Here is a 23,362-nt window from a genome sequence, read left to right on the forward strand (position 1 = left end):
TTCCCAAGTTCATATAGTTAGTGAATGACATGATGAAATTGATTCTCACATCCTTTAGTTTACAAAACCTGTACATCTCCAGTATTTTATAATTGCTGATTTTAAAAAACTCCGCTTCATTTTATTAAAAAATGACAATTATCTTCCATATAAACCACTTTTTACAAAGGTGTTCCAGCTTCCTAGATTGTTTAATGAAAATCTCAAATCTCTCAGCAGTAACTTTTAAACATCATGATTGATACTTAAACTATTTGGCCTTTTCCCAGTTTTGCCAAAATATGACCATACGGGTTCTATCTAACTTTGACAATGTATTTTATTTCTGTTATATCTACCTCCTCATACCTTTAATGACCCTAATCTCATCACTGCACTGAAAGCTAGGAGATACTTTTAACATAATTTTTGAATAAGGAACTGTGTACCTTCAACATGTATTATAAAATATTTATTTACATATTTGTTTGTATATATTGTTTATCATGGTAATGTCTATCCAGTTATAAGCATTGGTGAAACACAGTAAGAGATAATAATTCCCTGAATTGCTTACTGGAAAAGCAATGCAATGTCAGAATGTCACAATTCTGTAAATGAACATTCACAAAACTTTCCTAAATAAAGATAAAATCACTATTGAGAATTTAAAGAACATGTTAATTAAGTGGCATTTTTTTTCATAAGCTGAAGAAAGAGTAACCTTAAAAATAGTGTTGATAAAACAATCTCATTATTTCAATTCAAGAGAACTATTTGAAATGAACAGATTTAAGCTTTGAGTCAAACTTTTCTGGGGGCATATGTTGTCAGCCCAATTTCAAAAGAAATAAATCATGTACAAAAAATTTATTTTCTACATATGGAAACCAGAGTGTATGGTCAATACATTTTATGAAGCACCAGCTACACTCTGGAGTGGCAATGAAAGTCAGAATATAAGAATGGTGAGATGATTATCGCAAGTCACTTAGAATTAATTCTTTCAGTACTTTGAGTGAGTGTGTTGACCAGATTCCTAAAATAATACTCTACTCTGGAAGGCCTAGATTTAAGAGAATATAGACAAATCCGTTACACAAAGGGTCTGAGGGAGAAGAAGAAAAGTTTAGTCTGGAGAAGAAAATGCCTCGAGGTGCTGCCACCCGCGTCCGTCCTGTGTCAGGAACAGCGCCCACCTGTGCCTGTCCTCAGAGGCCGCCCTGATTCCCAGGCACATGGTGGAGATTCTCTGGGCTCCTCCATCCCTCATTTCTTTCCTCCACTTTGCTTTTTAAAGTTTTTATTGGATTTGTTACAATATTGCTTCTGTTTTATGTTTTGGTGTTTTGGCTGCGAGGCATGTAGAATCTTAGCTCCCTGACTAGGGATAGAACCCGCAGCCCCTGCATTGGAAGGCAGAGTCTTAACCACTGGACAGCCAGGGAAGTCCCTTCCCTCCACTTTATAGATACCTCCCACACCATTGTCTTACCACACCTACAGTCCTTCACGTTTTACTGTTTAAAATTTCCAGTGCTTGTTGTATTGATATTTATACTTACCATGCAGATTAGATTTTGTTAAGGACTTTAATGTACACTGAGAGAAGGAATATATGACTGGTTTATTGAGTGTCTTGTAAAGTATGCTCTGATTTTAGTTTATTTTCATTGAAGAGATAGTCAAAAGAGCCTATGCTGACATATAATAGTCTTCACTAAAATGTGAAGAAAAGATGTATCTTAAACATGAAAATTAAAATTGATTAGAACAAGCTGAAATGTCACTATAACTATGTAGATACAGATGTATTATCATTGGTATTGCCTTCAAAGTTGAGCTATTTTAGATATGACATCTTGCTTATATCAAGGCTGTCTACTTTCACCTATTTTCTTATAGCAAATGTATCTGCTGCACTTTTCTAAGCTCAGCAGAGAATAATGACTTGCAAATTGTATCTGTTGTATACACCATGTGCAAAAAAAATGAAGAAAGGAAATTAATAGTTATAATGAGTCTAGGGAAAAGCCTGTTAACATTATTTAAACAAAACATGTTCTTTTTAAAAAAGCTTTTAAATAAATAACATTTAAAGTATGTTAAGTGTAATAAGGCCCTTGGGAACTGGTAGGAATAGGTAATGGAACATGAAAACTTGAAATTTCAAATTGTATTCAGCAAAGCCATTTGCAGTTTTAACCAGTTCCTAAGTCATTAAAGAGTAAGATAGTATTCTTAGTTCAGTTTTCTAGGCTCATGGCTTTATTGTTATAATCTGTAGAGTCTGAGTTTGTGGTCCTTAGTGCTTGGGCATAGCAAATGCTTGATTATAGGAAATCCCAAATTTGCTTTTCTGAGAAAAAGAATTTTGTTTTTCATATTACTTAAGGTTTCTTCAGTGTGACATTTATACTTATCAATATTGTTACATTTATTGAAAGTCATTATTGGGACCTAAATAAGTGCAGCATAAGCACCTATATGTGCACACGTAAGCAAACACGCATGCACACATGCTCACACCCACCATTAGGATGCCTTGGTCCTGACAGATCTGAGCCTGCTGTGAATTTCCAAGATATATAACATCCTTATCGTTAAAAGATGAGTTAGAAGAATAAGAAAATAAATGCATTTTAGTTATGTCGTGCTCTATCAACTTCGCAAGCCTGAAAGTTCACTTTTTTCAAATAAAAAGTCTTAAATGTAGTTCCATTTCTGGTGGAAGGACACATTGGACTACCCTGGCCTGCAGCCTCTGCAGTCTATTTTCGCCTTTCCTTTTATTTCTTCCTCTAAGCAACAACTCTCATGGTCTAGGTAGGACCAACCTGCTCTCTTTCAGGACTGAGGAAAATCCACTGGGTTTTTTTGTAGTTCTCAAGTTGGTCATATTCACAAAAGATCTCATGGGAATTGGGGCTTGCGGTTTTATTTGCTGTATTTGCTGGCATATTAACAGGATCTATCTAACAAATTAAGGAGTTTGTTTTATGTGTATAAACTAAAATTAATCATGGCCTTTGTAAATCATAGTGGAAAACACAATGGAAAACTGTGATGAATATGCTTTTTACCATTAACATGAAAAACAATGAAAAGAAATTCCAACATTCATCAGTGATTTTCATGAATAGCAAAGGCTGATAACAACCCAGCAAATTAAAACTCACTTGGCAAAGCTTAAAGAAGTTCATTCTATACATCTATGATTTCTACAAAGGGGCGTTTTTATCCCTTTACTTTTTTTTTTTTTTTTTTTTTTTTGCGGTACGCGGGCCTCTCACTATTGTGGCCTCTCCCGTTGTGGAGCACAGGCTCCGGAGGCGCAGGCTCAGCGGCCATGGCTCACAGACCCAGCTGCTCCGTGGCATGCGGGACCCTCTCGGACCGGGGCACGAACCCACGTCCCTGCATCGGCAGGCAGACTCTCAACCACTGCGCCACCAGGGAAGCCCATATCCCTTTACTTTTAAATTTACTTTTCTACCCTAGCTTGCGTCCATTTGGAAAAGATTTCTGATGTTTTGCCTGCTTAAAACCCCCTTGGTAGTTTTTATGGGAGAGTCTTGAAATGCTAAGTAGACAGGTAGATTGATGGTGCTGCCAATGGCTGCAATTGAGATAGAAATTATTCTCTAGCTACAGTTTTTTTTTTTTTTTGGTTTTATCCTAAATTCCTAAACTTGAGTAAGCATTCTTCCCACTTACATTTCACATTCAGTTTATTCTTATTCATAATACAACATTGATATTCTTCAAAAAGATTTTAGGCTAATTATGCTATTGTTGGAGCAGGGGTCAGCAAACATTTTCAGTTGAGTCAGGTTAGACATATGAGCTATAATGGTCTTTGTCTCATCTACTCAGCTATGCTGTTGTAGTGTGACAGCAACCAGAGACAATGTATGAAAATGGATGTGGCTCTGTTACAACAAAATATCATTTACAAAGTAGGTAGCAAGCCAGATTTGGCCCCTGGACTGCATGAGTTGTCACCCCCTGTATGGTAAAGAGGATGTGGCCCCCCAAAGATGCCCATATCCTAACCCCCATAACTTGTGAATATATTATATTACATGTCAGAAGGGACTTTGCAGATGGGATTAAGGGTAAGAACCTTGAGATGGGGCATTTATCCTGGATTATGTGAGTAGATCCAGTTTAATCACATGATCCATTAAAATTGGAAAGCCTTTCCCGGCTATGGTCAGAGAGATGCAAGGTAAGAAGGACTCACCCTGCCATTGCTGACTTTGAGGATGAAGGATGAGGACCACAAGCCAAGGAATATGGGCAGCCTCTAAAAGCTGAAAATAACCCCTGGTTATCAACCAGGAAGGAAATGTGGACCTCAGTCCTACAACTATAAGGAACTGAATCTTTCTGAGACCCGAACGAGCCTAGATGTGGATTCATCCCCATATCCAGAAAGGACTGCATTCCTGCTAACATTCTGATACCAGTCTTGTGAATTTCTTGAGCAGAAACCCAGCTAAGCTCACCAGACTCATGACACACAGAAACCGTGATATAATAAATCTGTGTTGTTCTATGCTGCTAAGTATGTGGTAATTTGTTACAGCAGCAATAGAAAACTAATAACCCTGTATTGGAGCATTGCAAAATTATTTTTTTGATTATGAAAATAATATATATGCATACAGTAACAGTGACATTTTGAATCAGATAAACTACAATAATGATAATATATTACTCAATGAAAGTCAGTTAGCAACTAGAGATTACATTTTTCCATGCTGATTATCATGCTAACATTTTAGGAATTTGATTAAAGGAATCACCAGACAATGAGAATGGCCATTGTAAGGTGGTGGTGGGATATTAGGGAAAACTGGAGGATGCCAGGAGCAACTCTGATATTTGTAGATGTGTTGTGCTCTTGAAGCAATTTAGCAAAACTTCTCTGCTGGCAGCCGATAGATTGGAACTGTGCAAAACAGCCTGGCCAGCCCTTGTCTCTGCTACAACCCCATAAAAGCACTACTAGGGCACATTGTTACAACCTCTTGGATATAAAAGGAAAAGACAAGCTGTATGATATATCTATATGGAATCTAGTTATTTGAGTGTTTATTTATTAAAGTTATTTGCCACTTCAACCTTGGAGAGTTTTACCCACAGATAAACCATTTGTTTTTTGAGAAGTGCACCCAGACTTGTATAGCCATTGTTGGAAATGATGCAGTCACATATGGGGAAGACACTCTAAGACACATATGTGGAGGCAGTGATTTTCTTTGAAGGATGCACATATAAGTAATTTCTGATAGTGGTTCTACTTTTACTACTTCCCACATGTCAAATAGAAAGTATTTGTCAGGCAATAATGTACATTCAGTGACTAGTGATATATCTAAGAAATTAGAGACACAAAAATAGTGTCATCTGGTTAAGTTGGGGTCCTGAGTAACCAGATAGCAGAAGCTGGATTACACACGTGCCCTCCCCTTGTGTTCTAACTGAATGGCTGCCAGGTCCTGGAAGACGTGACTTGTCTTGATAGAACCATACTCTGCCTTCCTCACTTCAGTGGCCTCTATGCTCTTCTGCTTTAGCTAAAGACAACTATTCCTTTTCCATCTTCTTGATTTAACTGGTTCTCAATGAGGTGCTTTCTGTAGAACTCATGCAAATAAATTGAAAAATTCCATATCTCCATTTCCTTTTAAGTAAGAAAAGTATTGCATTCTCAATGAGGCTCTTTGGACTTCGGGTATATGTCAGCTACCCCGTCAAAAAATGAGAGTTAAACCCAGATTTAACTCTTTTTAAGTATCACTTAGAAATGCTAAAATACTCTCAAAACCTTGAGAAGAGGTATGGAGAACATTCAACAGACTGTCTTCCTGTTGTAGAGTTGCATGTGATATGATACCTTTTCAACTGCATCATCCCCTTGGATGGTGTATTACGTTTTCAGGGATTATGAAGATGTTTATATGTTAGAAGACATAATCCAGAAAGGGCTCCCTTTCACACTGATCAGCTTTCGTGACCTGTCAGAGATTTGACTGTGGAAAAATTTACATCTACGAGAATCTTACTTCCCTTAGAATGCATTCCTGAACATTTTAAAACGTGACTTTTCTCAAGTAGTAGAATTATAGGCAGGATATAAATTAGTCTTTTGTGGGTCAGGTCAGGTATTTTGGAAATGTTCTTAGGAATTCCCAAAATCTGTCTGTGCAGTTATATAAGAAATACAATTAACAGTGGGGATAGAAAAAGGGTAAGCTTAGCAAAATCCAGATATTATTAATGTAATGCCTTTATATCTAAAGTTTTGGAAATGAAGAGAGGCTTTGGAGTCTCAGTTGAACAGTCTTTCTCCTGTCCACGTACAAGAACTCAATGTGCAATTCACTGGAAGATGTGACACAAGGACTCGCCCTGGAACATCTTGCTCAGAGCACTGGAAATGTTGAAAGAGTGACAAGGAGGTCACTGGCCTTCTCCAAGTCCTTAGAAGCTTTGTCTATGAGCTTGCTTTACCTCTACAGACAAGAGGATATTTTCTGTTTCAAGAGGACTATGAAAGGTACAAGAAAGTTAAGAGGTTTCCAGATTAGGAATTTACTGTGGCATATGAGGACTAAGCATTCGAAAATGTAAAGAAAAGCAGAGTGAAGTAACCATGTTATTTCTGTTGTGTGTCCATGCTTCTACAAATATGATATCGATTAAAAATTATAAGGAGTGGAGGGAGTCGTTAGAATGTATGTTCCTAAGTTAAGCCCCAATCTCAAAATTCCTGGAGCCAAGGAACCTACATTTTTCTTCAACATCCCAGGTGATTCAAGAGTAGGTCCAGAGAAAATGCCTTGAAAATAATGAAGATAGCAAGAGTGTGATTAAGATAGCATGTGAATTGAATTTATTCAGAACTTAAAAGCACCAAGGAAAAATTAAAGTAACTTGGTTCAGCATTCATGTTTATTGTGACTTTTATCTTTTCTGTAAATGACTTCCTTCAGGCATTTGTTCAGGTATCATCTTATTGGTGAAGCCTTTTCAATATACAAAATTGCAATCCATTCAACTTCGCAGTCTTTCCTACTCATGTATTTTACTTTTCATCATAACACATATTACCACCTAGCATATATATTTACTTCTTTATGTTTTTTGTCTCTCTCCCTGCCCCCTTCACTATAGCTAAGTGTATGAGGCAAGGATTTTGTTTTGTTCAATGCTGTAGCCCCAGTGCCTCCAAGGTGTCTGGAATGTTACAGGTGTTTGCTAAGTGACTTTTGCATGAATGGATGAGCTTGTTTTGATCATCTTCCTGGCTCACTCTTCTGACTTCTTCTCTCTATACCATAGTGAGATGTTTTGAAAATATTCCATAGGGGAAAAAAAAGACTTGGAAGAGAGTTTTGTAAAAGAAAAGGAATTCATTTATAAATGTCATTCTAGAATCGTTAAGGGCTAGGGCTAGAAAAGATGTCTAAATTCCCTATTCTGCAAACAAGAAAATAGAAAAGTTATGAAGATCAGAGGAAAAGAGAGAACCACCTATAAAAATACATGGACAAAGCCAGTGATGTATTGTATTGTTAAATAGATACACAGACAGTCACCAATTTACGATTTTTTGACTTTATGATGGCGGGAATGTGATACGCATTCAGTGGAAACCATACTTAGAATTTTGAATTTTGATCTTTTTCCGGGCTAGAGATATGCAGTAGGGTACTCTCATATGATGCTGGGCAGTGGTCCACAGCTCCAAGTCAGCCACACAACCACAAGGGTGCACAATTGATATACTTATGACCATTCTGTAACCATACAACCATTCTGCTTTTCACTTCCAGTACAGTATTCAATAAATTACATGATATATTCAATGCTTTTTATTAAAAAAGGCCTTGTGTTAGATGACTTTGCCCAGATGTAGGCGATGTAAGTGTTCCGAGCACATTTAAGGTAGGCTAGGCTAAGCGACTATGTTCTGTAGGTTAGGTGTATGAAGTGCATTGTCAACGTATGATATTTTCAACTTGCAATGGGTTTATCAGAATGTAACCCCATCACCAGTCAAGGATGATCAGTAATGGTTTGCTTGATGAGACAGAGAAGAGAAGTAAAAGAAAATATCAAAGACTGTTAAAGCACTAAAAGTGCTGTGTAGAACATCTATGGTAATTAGAAAACTTGGGTCACGGTACATTTTTAAACGCTTAAAAGTGGGTGAGTACAAATGTTTAACTCAAGTTCAACTATACTGTTTTCAGTGGAGTCAAGAGACAGTTCTTTGGCCAAAAATATGTTTTTCAAGAACAACATATTCTTTCCAAAACTTTTCAAATACATTCAGTTTTAATATTTTAAGTGTCAATTATATTGACAGCTCTATAAATTAATCTTCTCTAGCCGGTTTGACTCATTTACCTGACAGCTTTTGCTTTCTTAGTTTCATGCTTTTCTTAAATCCACTTTTGTGAGTTGGTTCACAGCCTACCTATTTGCCTCTTGCTTCTGTCATTACGTTTTGTTCCCGCTCTCTTTCGGGCTTGCCATTTCCTGTATTGATTTTCTGTAAATTCCTCATAACAGATCTTGCAGCAGAGTACCTTTGAGAAAAGTATCTGAAAATTATAACAAATTTTTTACAAGTGGTTTCCTTTAGCCAGGTTTTCTGGGTTTTTTTTTTTTCATGTATAGAATTCATTCATCATTGGGTTTTGCTTTCTTTACCATCTCGCATTCTTATTCTCTAAGTGACGGTCTATCCAGGTACTAAGATTTCTCTAGTTTGTTTGTTCTGCTTATTTTTGTAAACTTCAGATGTTTCCATAACTGACCTCAGCTCATAGGCCCACGTATGGGTGACTGTTCTGGAATGAATGTTCACAGAGGGGTGCCTGTCTTTTGTGTAGGTCCAGAATGTACAGTGAAATGCAAGATTGCGTGGTGTGTTTTGGAACCTATAATTCTCATGTGAATTGTTTCTAAATTTTCACAAGGACAGAAAGAGAGAGAATCATGAGATCTAAGGGGTGAGGGGTGAGGAAGGTAGTGGGTGAAACTGAGGGTTGACAGAGGCATGGATAAGAGTAGAAGAGGCATTTCTCACCTTTATACTTTCGTTTTAAGGTGGAAATTAGTGTCTTTCGAGGGGTAAAATGGAAGGTGATATCTAAACAATTAAGTTCATATTCTATTTCTTTTCTAATATTATTATCTTTTGTCGTAACCTGTTATGAGCTCTAATTATGAAACAGTAATCCTATAATCAGTGTCCTGCTTTGGTTTATATAGAGATTGAACTTAATCTCACTCGTACATTGCTGAAGAAGTGAACTCGATGTAGAGGACCTGTAATCTCAAGGTCCTCACCTACGCATACAGTCTATATCCATGACATGTATACTCCCATGACCTTCATTGTCATACTCCAGGGATAATTTTCTTTCTAGAAAGTGCTCTGAGCTCTTTTGAACAGAACCCTAGATAAATATAGCATAACTTTATTATACGACATTGTAGCTCTGCTGAGGATTTCTTAGAAAGTCACAAGCTGTATGAGGATTTCAGGTAAAACCAGACCGGGTCTCATAGGACAGAGAAAGAAACCAATTTGAAACACTATCGCCCTCCCCATGTCTTGAACATCCATATCTATGGCTCCTGTGAGAACTAGAACAGGGCCCATTTATTCCATGGAACTCTCTCTGACACAGGCCATGATGCTCTGTCCATGATTTGTCCTTTAAAAAGTAAATTATCAACTAGTGACATTTATATGAGCATGTCTCTTTTTTTGTTATTCCATGAACATTCCATGTGTGTTCCTCTTCAATCTCTGTAAGGCTATAACCCATTTCAGGGAAGGGAATATTTTTTTTATGTTCTAAGAGCATAGTTTATAGGTATGAGCATCTGATAAGAAGGATGCATTAGAGATGTGGTCTTTGAGGGATTTTGGAGAATGGTAATGGTGCTAAAATATGGGAGTTAGTCAATGTCCCAATTAAAATGAATAATGAAAGTTGGGGTAAATTTCACCAGTTTTAGAATAATGAGCTAAGTTTCTTTTTCCTAGTGGAATTCTAGAATGGACTCAGTGAACAGCACTTAGAAAGGCAGTGTTTCACGAAGAACTTGCCTAGACTTTTAAAGATGTTGCTTTGCCAGATACACGCCAGTGATTATCTACTTGGAAACAAGACCGAGGGCAGGTTCTCTGAGGGAGCATGACCCGCTGCGGGAAGCAGCCAGTAGGCTGTTTCAGGACTATAAATTTCACCTGCCTTGGCCTATTCATCACTTTTATCACTGACTTGTTGGATGAACCCATAGATACCATGTTTGTTTCTTAATCATGCAGTGACACAAAGTTAAAGAGTGAATATATGTGATGTCAAAATCAGAATTCAAAAAGCTCCTGAGAGACTTCAGTGGGTAATAATACCTGTCAAGCTCAGGGGAAGATTACCAAAATATCCCATACACCGTTGGAATGCATTATTAGGCATATGGCTCCTACATTGCAGAGGCAAGAGTACCGCTTTGTCCTGTGCAGGTAGGACACAGGTGGATGGGTTCCCTAGACACACTTTAAAGTGTGTGCTCCAGGAGATGAATGTCGTGGAGGATGAGAGAACTTGAAAGCTACAGAGTGTGTTTAATAGAAAAGAGAAGAGGATCTGTGGATAGCTCACAACATCAGAGAAGAAGAATTACTAGGTTAGTTTCAACGGGAAAAATAGGGCCCAATGAATGTGACAGAAAGACAGAAAGAAAAACATTCCAACAATTAGTCTCTTCAAAACAGAAGGTACTTGGTGGATAATCCAATGTGGAAAACTCATTGTGTCGTGCTGAAGATCATTGTGGCTAGTCATTACATAATGATTAAACTGAATAAACATTTAGCGTGTTTTTCCCATAGTTTTATTAGATGTGATTTTATAGGAATATGATCTGTTGATTAAGAAAATATTGCAAGTCTACAGACTCCCTGGAAATGGACAATTAATGCAGCCATGTCTTGCCTTTTGGAAGCTGCACCACTGGAGGCTGAAGAGGAAGTGGCAGGTGTGCCTAATGCAGAAAGTTGCACTGTGATTGAATTATTATAAATATTGTAAATATTAGATATTGAAAATACTTTGGCTTCTTAAAAGAAATAATCCAGCAATTACTATTTTAGGGGAAAAAAATGAAATAGAAATCATCAAAGTATGTACCTTGTCATTTATGAGGCCTTCACTTATAATTTAAAAAAAAACAACTATGGGTTATGATGTTTGGAATAAACGTAAAGTTTTCATGAATAAAATTCATAAAATGGGCCATTAAACCTATGAGAAAGGACATGCAAATTTTTAAAGCAAAAAAATAGAGGTGGAATCCTTAAAGAATCTTACTGCAGGATAAGAAATGTGCCATTCTTTTTGCATTTCACATAATCCTTCAGTTTTTTATGTATGTACTCAAGATACATTTATTCTTTCTCTGCTTATTTTTAGGGTACTTTGAATCCTTATTGTGTGTTATGGGACTCAAAAACGTAAGTGACAGATGTTTTCTTACATGACTTTGGACTAAACATTCAAAGCACATTAAGTTATTTCAGCTGCTTTCTAGTCAACAGGAATATGATAAGTTAGTGGGATGTGAGTTACACTAGGAGGGAAAGCAGTCTTCTTTTTGAACCTGTAGGACAGCATGATGAATGTGTTTGTGTGTGATGATGCCATCGGGTTACATCCCAAGGTAGGATTGCATTACCTGATGTGTAAGGCACATTGCGATGTGAATTCCATGAGGATTTTTAAAAGCTCTAATATTTTAAAATTATAGGAGCTCAGATGCTATTTCAACATTTTGCCCTAGTAATTCAGCTTAGAATCGCAGAATAAAATAGCAATCTATATGGTCATTTAGCCAATACATTACCTTGAATCTATTCAAGGTATGACCTTGAATCTATTATCAGAGTAATGCGATATTTATATGGTCCTTCCAAATTGTTTTGTTATAAAAACATTGAGTGACATTTAATTTTCTTATTCATATAGTAAGGATGAATAATTCTTCCATGTATTACTTTGTTTGTAACAAGTAATTGCAATATATCTGGTCAAAATCATCTTAATCTCATTGGTAATCCTATGAGATTCTAAGGTCTCAAAGAGCAGAAAAATCCATGATTAAGGATTAATTAGACTCCCATACTTTAAGTACTTCTGTGGGTTTATTTCAGTGTAGTAGCCAGGTTATACAATCTTGGTTTGTTTTGTTTTGCATGGAGGGGGGATAAATGTCAATCAATCTCAAAAGCTAATACCACCATGTATATGCTGTCAGTTAACACACCACATTGTTGGGTTCTACGTATTCTATGATTTCCCCCCATGTTCTTCACCCTAAATCGGATCTACATCTAAGGTTTTATGATGTTACTTGTTTCTCATCAGTAGTTATGGAGAGTCTAGAAGAGGGACATTCTTAGACTTTCTAGGTAAAGAGCAAACCTACTGGAAATGTGCTAATTCTTAGGATACTGATGTAATTTAAACTAGTATTTATGTGGGTGAAAAATCAATGATATTAAGCATGATTTTTTGCTATAGATTCTGATATTCTAGGGATCCTCTTCTCCTAGGAACCGTAGTGCATATGGAGAATCCCAACTTGTCCTGGTGATAACATGAGCTGGATGTTTCTCACTGATGTCATTTTTTTTTTTTCTTTTTAAAACCACATAGAGAAATCTGTGGTCATAGAATTTTTGTAAGATTTCCTCTTTACCAATAGCCAGAGAAGATGCTGATAGTATATTCTAAGGCACTGTTTAGTTTTTTTTTTTAGGGAAAAATAAAAGGCTACAAAAATCTAATTGAACGTTTGCTACTCAAGAAAATCATGCCATCTTAAGCACCTGATTACAGATACTTGCATATCTCCATGAATAATAACCAACTTTTATTTAGTTTTATTACCTTTTTAGTGGGTAGAATGTATTTCTATGTGATCCAAAAAGGGGAACGTGCTGGTTATTCCAAAAGACCTTCCGGACTTACAGGGATATTACAGAAGAAACAATATTCCCTTATTCTGTGCCTCTCTGGGTTTGCTTTCACAGTTTTTCTAAGGTTTTAAGTTTAATTTATAAAACTGTTGGGTCTTGAGGTCAGTGTTAAGTTTAGGAACCAATCATGCTCTGTTTTCTCTAATATCTGCTGACTCTTATCCATCACAAAGAACATGTCTTAGCTTTACAAACTTCAGCTTTTTAGTTGTCCTTGAAGAAAACAATTCAGCGATAGGAGGTATGCTTAGCTGCCTTTCAGATCAGATTATCTCCAGAGATCAGTGCAGTTCATGTTTCCTTGATGTATCTGAAAAGTGATCAAAAAGCTTTCCACTATGACAGAACTTCCATCCCATCACACGTTTTACCAGACTCTTTCATCATTAAATTGCTTTTCTGGGTGAGTTTTAAACAATGAAGTTTAAGACAACTTTATTTTCTTTCTTCACATCTGTTCTTCTGTTTTTGTTTTTTTTATAACATCTTTATTGGAGTATAATTGCATTACAATGGTGTGTTAGTTTCTGCTTTATAACAAAGTGATTCAGTTATACATATACATATGTTCCCATATCTCTTTCCTCTTGCGTCTCCCTCCCTCCCACCCTCCCTATCCCACCCCTCTAGATGGTCACAAAGCACCGAACTGATCTCCTTGTGCTATGCGGCTGCTTTCCACCAGCTATCTATTTTACATTTGGTAGTGTATATATGTCCATGCCACTCTCTCATGTTCACATACACAATAGTTTTATCGATGCAATGATGTTAACTTTGAGTATAAGACCTCTAAAAATAGTTAATGAAGAGATACGGCTATTCCTTTTTACACAGAAAAGCATTGATCTAAATGGTGTTTTCAAGATTGCAGTAACAAAATTGAAATTAGAAGTTATCTTTTAATTTTGGTTTACATAATCAAATTGCCTTAATTTTTTATTGAGGTATATTTGACATATAATATTATATTAGTTTGAGGTGTGAAATATGATTCACTATTTGTATACACTGCTAAATGATCACCACAGTAAGTCTAGTTATCATCTGTCACCATACATAGTTACAAATTCTTTTTCTTTAAGAACTTTTAAGATTTACTCGCAGCAATTTTCAACTTTGCAATCTGATATTATTAACTATAGTCATCCCCTGTGTACTGTACATTACATTACCAGGTTCGATTCATTTTGTAACTGGAGGGTTTGAACCTCCCCCTTTACCAATTTCACCCACACCCATCTCCCCTCCCCTCTGGCAATATCAAGTTGCCTTACTTTTAAATATTTAAAGTTAAATTTTAATTACAAAAATAATGCATGAGTATCTTTTACTTGTAAAACTATAAAACATAACAGCTAAGGCACAAGACCCCATTAATCATTAATAACTTGGGTCTCCACATCCACCACCTCTCCAAGGTCACTCCTACTTATATTTTTTTATGTATAATTTCAGGCATCTACTTATGCATTGACACACATGTGTAGCCATAGAAATTAACACTATTTTAACATAAATATTGTCATACTGTATATAACACTTGTCATCTTAAATTTTTAATTCAACGATTATTGTGGAAGTTTTAAAATTTCACTACATATGTTTTATCCCTTGTACCTGCTGCATTGTATAGATATATCATAATTTATCTAGTATTCCCAATATTGGTGGCATTGAAGTGGTTTTCAATTTATTTTATTGTACAAACTGTTCTTCTGCGTACCTCCTTGTACATCCCTCCTTGAGGTGGTCTTTCATAGTCCAACTTGTTACCCTGTTGTTCTCTTTATATAACATTATTTTACATTCTTCACAGCATGCATTGTTACTTTTTATTTATTTTTCTTGCTTACTCTCTGTCATCCCCACTAGAGAGTAAATACCACAAGAGAGAGACTTTACCTTTCTTATTCACTAACTGCACTAATGCCTGATACACCTGCACATAGTATGAATTCAACAAATACTTATTGATTAGTTTTGTATAAGAATAAATGTTTGAATATTTCTCAGGTATCTTTTTTACTTAAGAATTATTCTCATTTATGTTTCATTTTATTAGTGACATATACTTCTAGCAATCATTAGATTGGAAGATTGAAGGGAGAATGCTTTGGCGTGTTACAGTACTAAGGTCCATCATAAACAATTAACTTTAACTCTAGTGATAATCTACTACCTTGATAATCCCAAACAAAGCCTTTTTATTTTACTCTGCTTAGGCTCAACAGTTTTAGACAATTATAAAAGACATTTTTATTCTGCTTTGAGTAACTGATTAACGGGATGTAGAAAATGCTTCATCATGGGTGACCCATGAAGTAAACTGAAAGTACTTTCCTCACTTCAGAAAAAGGCTTATTTTAGTTACAAAAAGTGGGTTTTTTCGTTGTTTTTTTTATTACACTTGTGTGATTGATAATTTGCACATTCTTTGGGCTACTCCAAATTTGGATTTTGGTTATTGGATCATGTGTGTTGACTACACACATGGGTTTTCACTGGAAAACCCATAATCCTTCCTTTATGTGAACCTGCAGTGTTTCTCCATGGGTTTCAGTAGCACCATCTGATTCTAACAGCTCTGTGAAATATCATGTTTATTCTCAGAAAATGTTTTGGAGGGTTTTTTTCTCCTTTTTTTAATGCAGTATAGTTGATTACAATATTATATTAGTTTCCGGAGTACAACATAGTGATTCAACATTTTAATAGATTGTGCTCCATTAAAAGTTATTACAAAATAATGGCTATATTCCTGTGTGCTGTACAATATATCCTTGTTGCTTATTCATTTTATACACAATAGTTTGTATCTCTTAATCCCATACCCCAAACTTGTGATCCATCCCCGTCCCTCTCCTCACTGGTAACCACTAGTTTGTTCTCTATATCCGTGAATCTGTTTCTGTTTTGTTATATGCATTCATTTTATTTATTTTTTATATTCCACATATAAAAGAAAACAGAGATTTTGTCTTTCTCTAATTTCACTAAGCATAATATCTTCTGGGTCCGTCCACATTTTTGCAAATGGCAGAATTTCATTCTTTTTTATGGCTGAGTAGTATATATATTATATATATATCACTGAATAGTATATATATATATATATATATATATATATATATATATATATATATATCACTTCTTCTTTATCCATTCATCTGTTAATGGACACTTAGGTTGCTTCCATATCTTGGCTATTATAAATAGGGCTGCTATGAACATTGGAGTTCATGTATCTTTTCAAATTAGTGTTCTTGGTTTTCTTCAGATATATACCCAGGAGTGGAATTGTTGGATCATGTGGTAGTTCTATTTTTAGATTTTGGAGGAACTTCCATATTATTTTTCATAGTGTCTGCACCAACTTACATTCTGAGCAACAGTGTACTAGGGTTCCATTTTCTCTACGTCCTCACCAATATTTGATATTTGTAGACTTTTTGATGATAGCCATTTTGAGAGGTGTGAAGTGATATCTTATTGTGGTTTTGATTTTCATTTCTCTGATGATAACCGCTGCTGAGCATTTTTTCATATGCCAGTTGGCCATCTGTATGTCTTCTTTGGAAAACTGTCTCTTCAGGTCTTCTGCCCATTTTTTAATTGCATTGTTTGGATTTTTAATATAGAGTTGTATGAGCTATTTATATATTTTAGAAAGTAACACCTTCTCAGTCATATTATTAGCAAATATTTTCTCCCATTCCATAGGTTGTCTTTTTGTTTTGTTAGTGGTTTCCATTGATGTGTAAAAACGTTTACATTTAAGTAGATCACATTTATTTATATTTTATTTTGTTTCTTTTGCCTTAAAAGACAGATCCAAAAACATATTGCTACAATTTATCTCAGAGTGTTATGCCTGTGTTCTTTTCTAGGAGTTCTATTGCTTCAGGCCTTACATTTAGATCCTTAACCCATTTTGAGTTTATTTTTGTATGTGGTGTGATAAAGTGTTCTGGCTTCATATTTTTACACTTAGCTATCCAATTTTCAAAGCAGCACTTATTAAAGAGACTGTCTTTTCTCCCAGAGGTTCATGGGTTTATTTCTGGGCTCTCTATTCTGTTCCACTGATCTATGTGTCTGTTTTTGTATCACTATCATGCTGTTTTGAATACTGTAGCTTTGTAGTATAGTCTGAAGTCAGGGACCAAGATACCTCCAGCTTGGTTCTTTTTTCTCCAGATTGCTTTGTCAATTCAGGGTCTTTTATGGTTCAATATGACTTTTAGGATTACTTGTTCTAGTTCTGTGAAAAATGTCATTTTCATAGGGATTGCATTAGATCTGTAGATTTCTTTGGGTAGTATGGCCATTTTAACAATATTAATACTTCCAATCCAAGAGCATGAGGTATATTTCCATTTCTTTGTATCATCTTCAGTTTCCTTTTTCAATGTATTATAGTTTTCAGAGTATAGGTGTTTCACCTCCTTGGTTAAGTTATTTCTAGGTATTTTATTCTTTTTGATGCAAATTTAAGTGGGATTGTTTTATTGCTTTCTCTTTTTAATAGTTCACTATTAGTGTATAGAAAAGCAACAGATTTCTGTATATTAATCTTGTATGCTGCAACTTTACTGAATTCATTTATTAGTTCTAATTGATTTTTGGTGGAGACTTTAGGGTTTTCTATGTATATTACCATATCTTCAGCAAACAGTGAGAGTTGTACTTCTTCTCTTACAATTTAGATGTCTTTATTTCTTTTTCTTGTCTCATACTGTGATCAGGACTTCCAGTACTATGTTAAACAGAAGTGGTGAAAGTAGACATCCTTGTCTTTTTCCTAATTTTAGGGGAAAGGCTTTCAGTTTTTCACCAGTGAGCATGATGTTAGCTGTGGGTTTGCCATAAATTGCCTTTATTATGTTGAGATATGTTCCCTCTATATCCCCTTTGGTGAGTTTTTATCATGAATGAATGTTGAATTTTGTCAAATGCTTTTTCTGCATCTATTGAGATGATCATGTGATTTTTATCCTTCCTTTTGTTGTTTTGGTGAATCACACTGATTGATTTGTGAATGCTGAAGCAGCCTTGTATCCCTGGAATAAATCCAACTTGATCATGGTGTATGATCCTTTTTATATATTGTTGAATTTTGTTTACTAATATTTTGTTGAGAATTTTTGCATCTATATTCATCAAATATATTGGCCTGTAAATGTCTGTTTTTGTAGTATCTTAGTCTGGTTTTGGTATCAGGGTAATCGTGGCCTCATAGAAAGAATTTGAGAGTGTTGTGTTCTCTAATTTTTGGAATAGTTTGAGAAGGATAGTTATTAGTTTTTCTTTATATGTTTAGTAGAATTCACCTATGAAGCTGTCCACTTCTGGACTTGTGTTTACTTGAAGTTTTTAATTGCAAATTCAATTTCACTACTGGTAATTGTTCTGTTCAAATTGTCTGTTTATCCTTGTTTCATTCTTGGCAGGTGTTGGTCCCCAGAAATTTGCCCATTTTTCCTATGTTGTCCAATTTGTTGGCATATAACTGTTCATACTGTTCTCATGATTTTTTGAATCTCTCTGGTGTTAGTTGTTATTTCTCCTCTTTCACTTCATATTTTGTCTATTTGAGTCCTCATTATTTCTTGGTGAGACAGCTAAAGGTTTATCATTTTTTTTGTCCTTTCAAAACACCAGCTGTTGGTTTCATTGAGTTTATATTTTTCTTTTTGTGGTCTGTGTTTTATTTCCTCTGTGATCTTTATTATTTTCTTCCTTCTGCTGATTTTGGGCTTTGTTTATTCTTCTTTCTCTAATTCATTTAGGTAGCAGGTTAGGTTGTTTATTTGAGGATTTTTTATATCTTTAGGAAGACCTGTATCACTGTAAACCTCCCTCTTAGTACTGTTTTTGATACATGCCATAAATTTTGAAAAGTTGTGTTTCCATTTTCATTTGTCTTGGCATATTTTCTGATTTCCCCTTTGATTTCTTCATCAAACCATTGTTTTTTTTAGTACCATGTTGTTTGGTCTCCATGTGTTATTTTCTGATTCTTCTTTCTGTAGTTGATTTCTAGTTTCATACCATTTTGTTTGGGAAAAAAAAAACACTTTATATATCATAATTTTTTTTTCATCTTTATTGGAGTATAATTGCTTTACAATGCTATGTTAGTTTCAGCTTCACAACAAAATGAATCAGTTATATATATACATATGTTCCCATATCTCTTCCCGCTTGTGTCTCCCTCCCTCCCACCTTCCCTATCCCACCCCTCCAGGCAGTCACAAAGCACCGAGCTGATCTCCCTGTGCTATGCGGCTGCTTCCCACTAGCTATCTATCTTACGTTTGGTAGTGTATATATGTCCATGCCTCTTTATCGCTTTGTCACCGTTTACTCTTCCTCCTCCCCATAGCCTCAAGTCCATTCTCTAGTAAGTCTGTGTCTTTATTCCTGTTTCACCCCTAGGTTTTTCATGACATTTTTTTTTCTTAAATTCCATATATATGTGTTAGCATACGGTATTTGTCTCTCTCTTTCTGACTTACTTCACTCTGTATGACAGACTCTAGGTCTATCCACCTCATTACAAATAGCTCAATTTCGTCTCTTTTTATGAGTAATATTCCACTGTATATATGTGCCACATCTTCTTTATCCATTCATCCGATGATGGACACTTAGGTTGTTTCCATCTCTGGGCTATTGTAAATAGAGCTGCAATGAACATTTTGGTACATGACTCTTTTTGAATTATGGTTTTCTCAGGGTATATGCCCAGTAGTGGGATTGCTGGGTCATATGGTAGTTCAATTTGTAGCTTTTTAAGGAACCTCCATACTGTTCTCCACAGTGGCTGTATCAATTTACATTCCCACCAACAGTGTAAGAGGGTTCCCTTTTCTCCACACCCTCTCCAGCATTTATTGTTTCTAGATATTTTGATGATGGCCATTCTGACCAGTGTGAGATGATATCTCCTGGTAGTTTTGATTTGCATTTCTCTAATGATTAGTGATGTTGAGCATTCTTTCATGTGTTTGTTGGCACTCTGTATATCTTCTTTGGAGAAATGTCTCTTTAGGTCTTCTGCCCATTTTTGGATTGGGTTGTTTGTTTTTTTGTTATTAAGCTGCATGAATGCTTATAAATTTTGGAGATTAATCCTTTGTCAGTTGCTTCATTTGCAAATATTTTCTCCCATTCTGAGGGTTGTCTTTTGGTCTGCTTTATGGTTTCTTTTGCTGCACAAAAGCTTTGAAGTTTCATTAGGTCCCATTTGTTTACTTTTGTTTTTATTTCCATTTCTCTAGGAGGTGGGTCAAAAAGGACCTTGCTGTGATTTATGTCATAGAGTGTTCTGCCTATGTTTTCCTCTAAGAGTTTGATAGTTTCTGGCCTTACATTTAGGTTTTTAATCCATTTTGAGCATATTTTTGTGTATGGTGTTAGGGAGTGATCTAATCTCGTACTTTTACATGTAGCTGTCCAGTTTTCCCAGCACCACTTATTGAATAGGCTGTCCTTTCTCCACTGTACATTTCTGCCTCCTTTGTCAAAGATAAGGTGACCATATGTGCGTGGGTTTACCTCTGGGCTTTCTATCCTGTTCCATTGATCTATATTTCTGTTTTTGGGCCAGTACCATACTGTCTTGATTACTGTAGCTTTGTAGTATAGTCTGAAGTCAGGAAGCCTGATTCCTCCAGCTCCATTTTTTGTTCTCAAGATTGCTTTGGCTATTCGGGGTCTTTTGTGTTTCTATACAAATTGTGAAATTTTTTGTTCTAGTTCTGTGAAAAATGCCAGTGGTAGTTTGATAGGGATTGCATTGAATCTGTAGATTGCTTTGGGTAGTAGAGTCATTTTCACAATGTTGATTCTTCCAATCCAAGAACATGGTATATCTCTCCATCTATTTGTATCATCTTTAATTTCTTTCATAAGTGTCTTATAATTTTCTGCACACAGGTCTTTTGTCTCCTTAGGTAGGTTTATTCCTAGGTATTTTATTCTTTTTGTTGCAATGGTAAATGGGAGTGTTTTCTTGATTTCACTTTCAGATTTTTCATCCTTAGTGTATAGGAATGCCAGAGATTTCTGTGCATTAATTTTGTATCCTGCTACTTTACCACATTCATTGATTAGCTCTAGTAGTTTTCTGGTAGCATCTTTAGGATTCTCTATGTATAGTATCATGTCATCTGCAAACAGTGACAGCTTTCCTTCTTCTTTTCCAATTTGGATTCCTTTTATTTCCTTTTCTTCTCTGATTGCTGTGGCTAAAACTTCCAAAACTATGTTGAATAAGAGTGGTGAGAGTGGGCAACCTTGTCTTGTTCCTGATCTTAGTGGAAATGCTTTCAGTTTTTCACCATTGAGGATGATGTTGGCTGTGGGTTTGTCATATATGGCCTTTATTATGTTGAGGAAAGTTCCCTCTATGCCTACTTTTTGCAGGGTTTTTATCATAAATGGGTGTTGAATTTTGTCAAAAGCTTTCTCTGCATCTATTGAGATGATCATATGGTTTTTCTCCTTCAATTTATTAATATGGTGTATCACGTTGATTGATTTGCGTATATTGAAGAATCCTTGCATTCCTGGAATAAACCCCACTTGATCATGGTGTATGATCCGTTTAATGTGCTGTTGGATTCTGTTTGCTAGTATTTTGTTGAGGATCTTTGCATCTATGTTCATCAATGATATTGACCTGTAGTTTTCTTTCTTTGTGACATCCTTGTCTGGTTTTGGTATCAAGGTGATGGTGGCCTCGTAGAATGAATTGGGGAGTGTTCCTCCCTCTGCTATATTTTGGAAGAGTCTGAGAAGGATAGGTGATAGCTCTTCTCTAAATGTTTGATAGAATTCGCCTGTGAAGCTATCTGGTCCTGGGCTTTTGCTTGTTGGAAGATTTTTAATCACAGTTTCAATTTCAGTGCTTGTGATTGGTCTGTTCATATTTTCTATTTCTTCCTGATTCAGTCTTGGCAGGTTGTGCCTTTCTAAGAATTTGTCCATTTCTTCCAGGTTGTCCATTTTATTGGCATAGAGTTGCTTGTAGTAATCTCTCATGATCTTTTGTATTTCTGCAGTGTCAGTTGTTACTTCTCCTTTTTCATTTCTAATTCTATTGATTTGAGTCTTCTCCCTTTTTTTCTTGATGAGTCTGGCTAATGGTTTATCAATTTTGTTTATCCTTTCAAAGAACCAGCTTTTAGTTTTATTGATCTTTGTTATCATTTCCTTCATTTCTTTTTCATTTATTTCTGATCTGATTTTTATGATTTCTTTCCTCCTGCTAACTTTGGGGTTTTTTTGTTCTTCTTTCTTTAATTGCTTTAAGTGCAAGGTTAGGTTGTTTATTCGAGATGTTTCCTGTTTCTCAAGGTAAGATTGTATTGCTATAAACTTCCCTCTTAGAACTGCTTTTGCTGCATCCCATAGATTTTGAGTCGTCGTGTCTCCATTGTCATTTGTTTCTAGGTATTTTTTGATTTCCTCTTTGATTTCTTCAGTGATCACTTCGTTATTAAGTAGTGTATAGTTTAGCCTCCATGTCTTTGTATTTTTTACAGATCTTCTCCTGTAATTGATATCGAGTCTCATAGCGTTGTGGTCGGAAAAGATACTTGATACAATTTCAATTTTCTTAAATTTACCAAGGCTTGATTTCTGACCCAAGATATGATCTATCCTGGAGAATGTTCCATGAGCACTTGAGAAAAATGTGTATTCTGTTGTTTTTGGATGGAATGTCCTATAAATATCAATTAACTCCATCTTGTTTAATGTATCATTTAAAGCTTGTGTTTCCTTATTTATTTTCATTTTGGATGATCTGTCCATTGGTGAAAGTGGGGTGTTAAAGTCCCCTACTATGAATGTGTTACTGTCGATTTCACCTTTTATGGTTGTCAGTATTTGCCTTATGTATTGAGGTGCACCTATGTTGGGTGCATAAATATTTACAATTGTTATATCTTCCTCTTGGATCGATCCCTTGATCATTATGTAGTGTCCTTCTTTGTCTCTTCTAATAGTCTTTGTTTTAAAGTCTATTTTGTCTGATATGAGAATTGTTACTCCAGCTTTCTTTTGGTTTCCATTTGCATGAAATACCTTTTTCCATCCCCTTACTTTCAGTCTGTATGTGTCTCTAGGTCTGAAGTGGGTCTCTTGTAGACAGCAAATATATGGGTCTTGTTTTTGTATCCATTCAGCCAATCTGTGTCTTTTGGTGGGTGCATTTAGTCCATTTACATTTAAGGTAGTTATCGATATGTGTGTTCCCATTCCCATTTTCTTAATTGTTTTGGGTTTGTTATTGTAGGT

The 23,362-nt window shown here is 35.6% G+C and overlaps 1 protein-coding gene across 1 annotated transcript in view; it reads left to right on the forward strand.

Moving 5' to 3' along the window:
* The window catches only part of ADGRB3 (adhesion G protein-coupled receptor B3), an 802,351-nt gene that overhangs the window by 455,930 nt on the left and 323,059 nt on the right, over positions 1-23,362 (forward strand). The window contains exon 17 of the mRNA XM_079939099.1: positions 11,487-11,527. Coding sequence (XP_079795225.1) covers positions 11,487-11,527 — 41 coding nt within the window. The remainder of the gene's footprint in view (positions 1-11,486; positions 11,528-23,362) is intronic.

Source organism: Stenella coeruleoalba (assembly GCF_951394435.1).
Source record: "Stenella coeruleoalba genome assembly, chromosome: 12".
Taxonomy (NCBI): Eukaryota; Metazoa; Chordata; class Mammalia; order Artiodactyla; family Delphinidae; genus Stenella; species Stenella coeruleoalba.